The sequence below is a fragment of the Epinephelus moara genome, chromosome 6 (assembly GCF_006386435.1).
Source record: "Epinephelus moara isolate mb chromosome 6, YSFRI_EMoa_1.0, whole genome shotgun sequence".
NCBI classification, from domain to species: domain Eukaryota; kingdom Metazoa; phylum Chordata; class Actinopteri; order Perciformes; family Serranidae; genus Epinephelus; species Epinephelus moara.
In genome coordinates this window covers 30,349,536-30,358,107 of record NC_065511.1, presented here as the reverse complement: position 1 = coordinate 30,358,107, position 8,572 = coordinate 30,349,536, and the positions used below count along the sequence as shown (strand labels likewise).

Here is an 8,572-nt window from a genome sequence, read left to right as displayed (position 1 = left end):
GGTATGCTGTACATAATCACGGAAACTGTCAGTGTGTCATTCTGTCAGTCAGTCATTCTGTCTGTCCCACGTTTTTCTACTCACTGACGTGGTCAATCTACGTGAAACTGCACATAGGCATTGAGGATTGGCATAGGTAGAAGGTGACAAAGCTACCAATGGGTATGGACTAGTATTAATATAAGTGACATTTTGCAGGTAAAGGCCAAGTGGGCCCCTGGCACTTTGAGCCCATGGGTGTGTGCTCAGTAGGCCTGTTCAGTAACCCCTCCATGTGGGTGTGTCACAGCGTGATACAGTCACAGTGAACGAGGTCCATCGAGTTCATTAAGTGTAAGATACATTTTGTTGCTGCTTTCTAACAAACATGATACACTAAAAGGGGCCTCATTTAGGGTTTTTTGGGGGAGCAAAGGGAGAACTGTTAGGGAGGTTTATACTTGTCACTGGTCATTGCAAAATGTGCCAACATAAGTGGCCCCTTAAACCTTAAACCTAAGTTGTTGTTTTTTCTTTAGCCTCTCCTGTTGGTGCACCCCTGTTTATTAGAGATATACTCACATATATGATTAAAGGTATACTATGCAGACTACAGTTTGGAAACATGCTCCCCTGTGAAGGTGACAGTAAAAGCCAACCCAAGATTCACCCTCTTTTGGCATTTCACCTAACTGGATTTTGATTTTTTTCAGCACTGTGTCACGTGTGGATACCTGCTTCTTATGATCTGACACCTGGTCACTACCTTTTTTTAAAGCCCCGACCTCACCTGAGCGCTGTGGAGGTACCGGCCCACAAGCATCCTGTACACAGAAAATAACAAAATACAGGCAGAGTCTCTGCGGAGAGATACACCGCTACACAATTCTGATGAGTCATAAGTGATAATTGAGAGTGATTATTGCTCTGTGAGTCTAAAGTTTTTTTTAAGGAAAATCCTGCAGAATATAACTTTAAGAGAATAACTTTGTGTTTGTCAGCTAAGCATAACTTAATAATCGATTTTTACTTCCATACTTGTAAAAATGAATAATGTAATCAAAACTTTTAAAGCATCAGAAAACATATATAAATTGCATTAGTCTGTGTATTGAAATGAATGTTTTTATACAGAGCATAATTATATGCTAATCAAAATTTTCATCCAGTCCACATTATTTTTTGGAGCTAACTGTAGCAGGGACGTTCAATTTATTATGCAGAAGATTCACAGAACTTTTAATGAACTGAGGCAAATTACCATCATACTTATTATAAACTGATTAATTTAAAAAACAGATATAAGAAAAGAATTGTTACTTGCTTACATTACGAACAGAGCTTTGTCATTACTTAGCTATTTTAGTCATTCTGGTCACTGCTTTCAGTTCCTCAAAAGTTGTCTTGCTCTTCTCTGATGGTAAACTGACTATCGTTGGCTTTTGGATTGTTGTTTGGACACAACAAACAGCTTTAATATGTCAGCTTGGGCTCTGGTTAAATGTGATGGTACATTTTTCGAAATTTTGAGACTTCATATAGACCTCACAAGTAAGTAATTCACTGCAAAAATTATCAACTGATTCATCTAAAATAACAATAAAGTGAAAGAAGAAATGTTTTTTTTAAAATTTGTATATATTTTGATTTTTTTTTTTTTTAAACTTAAAATGAGCCCCTGTAGAGATGCCATTAATACAATTGTTTGTATTGAAAAAAAAAAAATACAAATTTTCCCAATATCACCAGTTTTCTGTTTGCATAATACAGAAACAAAAACATATTACTGAAGTTTCGGATCTCCAGAGCCTTATCAAGAGACAGACATTGACAAACATTATCACTGATAAACAGGTTGTAGTGGATTTTTAAGCGTACACTGTTTTCACAGAATTGCTGATGTGGTTTTAAACTGTCACAACTGTGTTTCTGCTTTTCTTTTTGTTTCAATCTGTTTTCTAAGACACAGTTTTTATGTACAGTGCTACAAAGACCACAGTGATTACTCAGCAGTGGAGGCAAGTTGATGCAATGCCCTAAAATGTTTGTTTTACTGAGAAATATTACGAAGCAGTGTTAAAAACACAATCACTGACACACACAATCAAGTGTAATTAGACGACCTTTCATTAATTCACAAGGACAGGCAGGTGTGCCCATACACATGCTGAAACATGCTGTCATTGGGTATGTTACAGCTGTACACTAAACAGAGGACGTACACATGATATAAGACAGTACCTGCGTTTGTTTTAGCCAGAGCTCCGACATAAAAAGCCTCTGAGTAGATGTTTTCAGATGGATTTTGTAGTTTTGAGTAGTTGTCTGGCTCTGCTTCCTCTGAAGACAGACAAAAATACAAACAGATGCATTTTCACAGACATAAACCAGCTGGAATTTACTTCTAAATATTCAATGCATTATAAACTAAAATATAAAATAAAATATTGGCCCTTTTTTTAGAGTTTCAGGTCACTTTTGGGAAATATTTGTTTGAAAAAATTGACATTTTTTTCCCATGCACTGCAATTTAAACTTGTTTCCTACACTTACTAAGTGTTGCATGATTTAATTAAATTTCTCTTACCTTTAGTTTTGTCCTCTGGTGTCACCTCTGTTGCTCCTTCATCTTCTTTCTTTATTTCATCTTTCTTTATTCCATCTTCTTTATTTCTTTCACCTTCTTCGGGTCGTTCCTCCTCTTTGGTGATCTCTTCCATCTCCATGGCTCCTCTCTTCTGTGTCTCTAACTTTCGATTTGCCGCTGAAGTCTCTCAGGCCGACTGACAATTGAGTTATGTAACCTTTTTTCATGCAGACACAAATGCAGATCAGATGCCTTCTGCAATAATCAAGTGTCAAAACGGTGATTTTTAGTTTTGCTGTTTGAAAATAAAATCTGCTAATGTCCCCAGACCTAAAAGTTTCCAGTATGACTCATGTAATTGGTAAAGACAGAACACTTCCCCATGAAGATTTCTCCTGTCTTTGTGCTTCCTCTAAACCACATTAGTGTACAAGTGTGTTTGGGGGAAGGCGCCTGTGTGGGTAGGTATCATCTCAGCATGCTTTTTAATAAGCATCGTACTGTGGAATGACTTTACTCAAATTGAAAACCTGTTAAAATCCTTCAAAGCAATAAAACATCAAGGAATGAAAAGGTTTCAATATAAATGTTCATTTCTGCCTTTTTATTATTGACATCTCAACCACAGGTGCGGCAGATGGAGACACAGAAATATACAGAATCAGAAATGTATGCAATTTTATCTTTATTTTCCACAAAAGTTTATGATATTAATTTACAAAAAAAAAAGAAAACTATTTGCATTAAATACAGATGACTGAGATTACGAGAGATCTCTCAACATAATTCGATAACTTCCTTTTGCATTCACTCTTTCTCTTTTCACCAAGTAAGGAATAAACAAAACCTGAAGTTTACTAATATACATTACGCTCACCCCGAAATACTGACGAAGGTAAACCCTACCAGCAACCCCTCTGCCTTGAGCGAAGCCCGTCTTCCACCAAGTACTGTAGTTGCTTATCAGAACTAATATAGAGAATAATAGTGGTGTGAAGCATAACAAACTCTTTATTCCTCAGACAGTCTCATTCTCTCTCTGTCTCTCTTGTCTCTCTCTTTTTCTCCAGTCTTTTGTCCTCCCTCAGGCACCGTACACGCTCTCATTACTGTAGGTCATGTAGAGAAACAGGTCTTCTTCGTGGTGCTCCTAAAACACAAAAAAGAATGAATAATTTAGCGTGACAAGTGTACTTGAGAGTGTGCACACAGGCTGGCACACCACACTCACCACATAAAACTGCTCTGTGTGCTTAAGAAGTATCAGGACATGATAAATGCATTTATCTGTCGGCCTCATTTGATTACTTGGAATACAAAGCTTTTTAGAAAATTCATATCAGAAAATGACTCTAAATACATGCCACTTTAAATCTTCTTACACAAACTGCTTTTTTTGGCCTCGCAACAAACTTATGACTTCACTTCCAGAATGACAACTATCTGTTTTCTTTCAGTGTGCATGGAATTACCGGCAGGCTATTTGTGAAATCAAGAAAAGCGAAGCAACATTGCTGTCTAAGCAGATCTAGGCTGTCTCACTGTGTGTGTTTGGTGTGTTGTGTCACTGAGGGAAGGGTGAAAATGTTTCTGTGTAAACTGAAACTTTGCATTCATGTAGCTGGAAGCAGTCAAGCTCACAAATAGCTAATGGTTGATAAATATGTTTTTACTGGTGCTGCAAGTTTATGTGTGTGTGTGTATAAGTACTGGGGAGGATCCTGGTGTGAACATGTGTCTGGACAGGTGCAGTTACCTCATATACAGCAGAGAGAGGGGAGCTGGATGGGGGAAGGGAGTTGTTGACGAAGAAGAAGAGCGCCTCCTCCGGTCTCAAAGATACACGCTGACGAATCAAGAAGCACAACTGACCCACTAAAAAAAGAAGAAAGAGGAGGGGGAGAAAGAAAAAGTCAGAGAGGGTCACGATCATTTCTTATGGAGAGGAAGAAAACAGGCGGGAAGTGTGGGATATGACCAGGTCACTGATAAGTCCTGAGACAGAAAACTAATCAGGTTGCTGTGTTAACAAATCTTTTGGGTGTGCACACTGAACTGAATTCCTTCCTGACATGATGCGTTCATTTCTCAATTCAGTTTAACTCTCAGTCAGTTGCAAGCAAACATGCACTGACTCACTGCTTTCACAACGAAGGAGCGTGTTCGTTTAGGGAACATACAATAAAGTGAAGGTGAGCGCGATTGATGAACAGTTGCCGAGTTGCTCGAGCCCGTATCTCTCCCTCCCTCTCACGTCTTAGAGTACGACACTGTACCAAATATTTATCTAATCATTAGCTGTGGTGTAAACATACTGTAAATGCTGAACATAATAGGGTAGGACATCAGCTTTCAGTTCGCAAACAGTATCTTTATCCAACTGAAGTCTCCGTTCTCAGTTCACTAGTCACACTCTGGTGAAGCACCCAATGATTTGGTTAATGAATCTTTCTAATATATGGATTCCAGTGATTCAGTACGCTTAAAAAAGGACTGCTTCATCCATCACTAAGGTGCACTACTAAGATAACTATTATTAAATTTGATAAGAAAGACAAAAAACTACAAAAAAAACCCCAGCTAAATTTCAGTAGGTGTCCCAGGAAGGCATGTCAGCGAGCCAGGAAGCTAAGTACCACAGCCTCACATAAGTGGCCTGCAGCAATCATTAATGTCATCAAATACACCTGTGCTTTTCTCCTGCTATGACAAAATGCCCGCCGTAAAATTTTTTTTAACACATTCAGTGCACGAGAAAAAGGCAGACAGATTAGTGCCATCCTCAGTTTGACACCTACATCACTGACAACGACTGACTGGTCCAACCAGGACTGGATGGTGCGTCAGCAGCAAGTTAGCTGCCTGCCAAAACATGAAATGATCTTGTCCAAGTCACAGGTGCCTTATGTAACCAATACATTGGCTGATGTTTGCGTAAGTGTAACTTAATCACTATCATATATAAACAGTTGTTACACAGTTTTTCCACTGACGAGCCTATTTGTAAACTGTAAATATCCCACTCAGTATATATCCTGGTCACAATTGTTTAAAATATCGAATCTGAGGGATCCCTGTCAAGATTGTTTACGTTATATTTTTAAAAATGACTATCTCACAATGCATCAATTTGTTTAAAGTTACAATTATCAATTTGATATCACCCTCAAAAGCAAATTGGTCAGGCTACAGTAACCATCAATAAACCTGTCAGTGATTGAGCTGTTCGAATCTTAGATTGAAACTGGGCTTTTGAGTTTTTGCAAGTGTTTGTGTATTTCACCTGTTAAATCTGAGGGCACTAGGTATTTCTTCTTGTCCAGCTCAGGAGCTCGTGACCTTGAGGCCCTCTCCACAATGATCTAGTTGAAAAGACCCAAGAGAAATCAGTCGTCACTAACAGTAAAAGAATGTGTTCATGTGCCAAAATATACACAACAACAAATAAGTTCACACTACTAGATGTCGTACTGACCGGTATTTTGTCAGGATGCTTGGCCCGAACTCTCTCTCCCTCTGCTCTCCTCACCTCGAGTGGTACTGAGCGCTGGTACTGACTGCCCATCTGAAAACAACACAAGGAAACAAACAACAGAGGAAAACATTAAGTTCCTCACAATAGCATTATTTACCGAGCAAACAAAGGAGAAAGAGCTGACTTCACCAACCAGTGTATTCAGTCAACAAGTGATACTGACCGCCTAAAGAGCGCATCATTGTTTACTGCAAGATGAGTTGTAGCTCTCTTTTAATCAAGTGTTATGTAGTGGCTATATTATGGGGTGGGTGGTGTGACAATATACATCTGTCAACTTAAATTCCTATGTATCTTCTTGTATGCAACCACCTTATGGGAAGGTTTGGAGATCAAAGAAAAGGACTGTATCACACAAGGACTTATTTATTGTTGACTGAATGTATCACATATTGATGAGCTCTAGCTTCACTGACCAAGACTGCTGTGTGTCTGTATTTGGATTTACAGGATTTCAGCATCAATCTGATTAAATATCTTGACTTTTAAAGTGATTAGTCAGTTTATAAATTAATTGAATCAGCAGCAAAATGATGTGTAATTCTTCATTATTGTTATTCATATCATTAATTAGTGGGTTTGGTTGTTTTTAATGAAATATATTGTGAAAAAACACTGATTACAACTTCTCAAGTGACAGGATGTGCTCTTTTTTTCTTTCATGATGTATAACACTGTGGACTGAATATATTCATGTTTTCATCTAACACTTCTACCCTCAGGCCGGAAGTACAGAAGTGTGAAATGCAGAACCACTAGACTTAAAAACTCTTTCTTTCCCACTGCCATCAGACTCCGAAAAAGCGAAACAGAGTCATAATCATCACTACTTCAGACCATGTTTACACATCCAGTCTGCACGTGACTTTTGCACATACAATGTTTGCTCTTGCTCTTATCTTTGTCTATTTGTTCCCTTTTGGGTGTATATTCCTTTCATATTTTTTCATCTATATTGTTTACTTTTTTGTCTATTTATAATTGAGTGTGGATTTAGTTGATATCTTTTCTGGTATTCATTGCCGTCAGCAAAGGAAGAATTTGATTGTACAGGGGAACGTGTTTCCTCACTGTGGATATGACAATAAACACTTTGAATCCTTGAACAAAACTTGACATTTGAAGACACCACCTTCAGCTGTGTGATGTTGTCATGGGCATTTTTTCACATAATTTTCTAGATTTTCCCCAAAACAGTCATTATAATCTACTTATTGCATCAACGAACTGATTCTCAATTAAATTTCCAGAGAACATTTGTAGTAAATATAAAACATAATTATGTTCATATCACAATATAAAATGTTTATGGGATTATTTAAGATTTTATTTTAAAATTTACCATCAGATCAGAAAAGGGAGCCTTTGCAAACAGAATAACCACAACTCTCTTTTCATATCAAACCCCCCAAATCTATCCCACTGTTTACAACAGAGCTAGCTGTGGGTGGAGCAAACAGCAGTAACGGTGGGTACAGGGTGTGCTCACAATAAAAGACAATATCCATCCACACAATATCTCTTCATAGTCTGCCATTACTGACAGCCAAACTCGTCACAGTTCTCATTATTTGGTACACAGACTAACGTGGTCACGGTCACTAGCTTCTCGATTCATGGTGTTTTGGGTCATCGTGAAGTGACGCCACGTCACTTACCACACCAGAATCTAGAGCAGCTAACGTGCCTTAATTTCTATACTGATGTACAGAAAATAACCATATAGCTACATGAATCGCTATCTGTACGTCTATAATATAGAATCTGAAAGTGTTTTATTTACTAATTGTATCCGAAATCAGCGGTTCATGCTGCTAGCTATGCTAACAATGCTAACATCTGAAGCTAACGGTTGGAGAAGACGTTACTGCTCACATACCTTTAAAAAAGACAAGAACAAGTGTCACTCAAAACACGACAAATACAGAATATATTCCACTGGTCCCTTGTATCGTCAAGTTTCTCAAAATAATAACCTTAGTGTCAATTTTGGTTTAAACAACAGCCATAGCATACAGGAATGCGATAGATTTCAAAGATGTCGACTGTCCACTGGTTCTGCTGTTCAAGGAAAACAACAACAAACGCTGCAACGCCCGCCCACCGCGTCTGTGAGTGACCAATCAGAGACGAGTGAATAGATTGACAGCCATGTTTGTCCAATCAGCGGGAAGCAAGGGCAGGTTTGCAGTGCATTCATTGGACGAGCAGAGCAGTCTGTTACCGCCCCGTTTTCCACTGCTTGATGGCGCATATAACCAATAGCAGATCGGGAAAATTAGGCCACGCTGACACATTGGTCACGCCTCAGTCGGGCTACGTGCAAAACTTGTTCTGTTCCTTTTCTCCTGGAAAAAAAAAAGAAAAAAAAGAAGCCTGAAAACAGCTTGTTCAGCCACATGTCAGTGATCACGTCACTTACAGTAAGTCTGCTGAGAACATGAAACATTACTGCTGATATATGTTATCAC

General features: G+C 38.4%; 2 protein-coding genes across 2 annotated transcripts in view; both read right to left on the bottom strand.

The window, feature by feature from the left end:
- The window catches only part of si:dkey-26c10.5 (uncharacterized protein LOC563797 homolog), a 7,976-nt gene extending 5,031 nt beyond the window's left edge, over positions 1-2,945 (bottom strand). Inside the window, exons 1-2 of the mRNA XM_050047484.1 lie at positions 2,567-2,945; positions 2,221-2,319 (exon numbers count right to left, since the gene is read on the bottom strand). Coding sequence (XP_049903441.1) covers positions 2,221-2,319; positions 2,567-2,705 — 238 coding nt within the window. The 5' untranslated portion in view covers positions 2,706-2,945. The remainder of the gene's footprint in view (positions 1-2,220; positions 2,320-2,566) is intronic.
- A 289-nt stretch (positions 2,946-3,234) lies between these two features.
- On the bottom strand, positions 3,235-8,185 carry zgc:92606 (uncharacterized protein LOC100000242 homolog). The gene is made up of 5 exons (XM_050047525.1): positions 7,981-8,185; positions 6,042-6,131; positions 5,850-5,928; positions 4,323-4,441; positions 3,235-3,716 (listed from the first exon to the last, which is right to left on the bottom strand). The coding sequence occupies exons 2-5, from the start codon at positions 6,129-6,131 to the stop codon at positions 3,651-3,653; spliced, it is 354 nt and encodes a 117-aa protein (XP_049903482.1). The 5' UTR covers positions 7,981-8,185; the 3' UTR covers positions 3,235-3,650.
- Between the last annotated feature and the right edge of the window lie 387 nt (positions 8,186-8,572).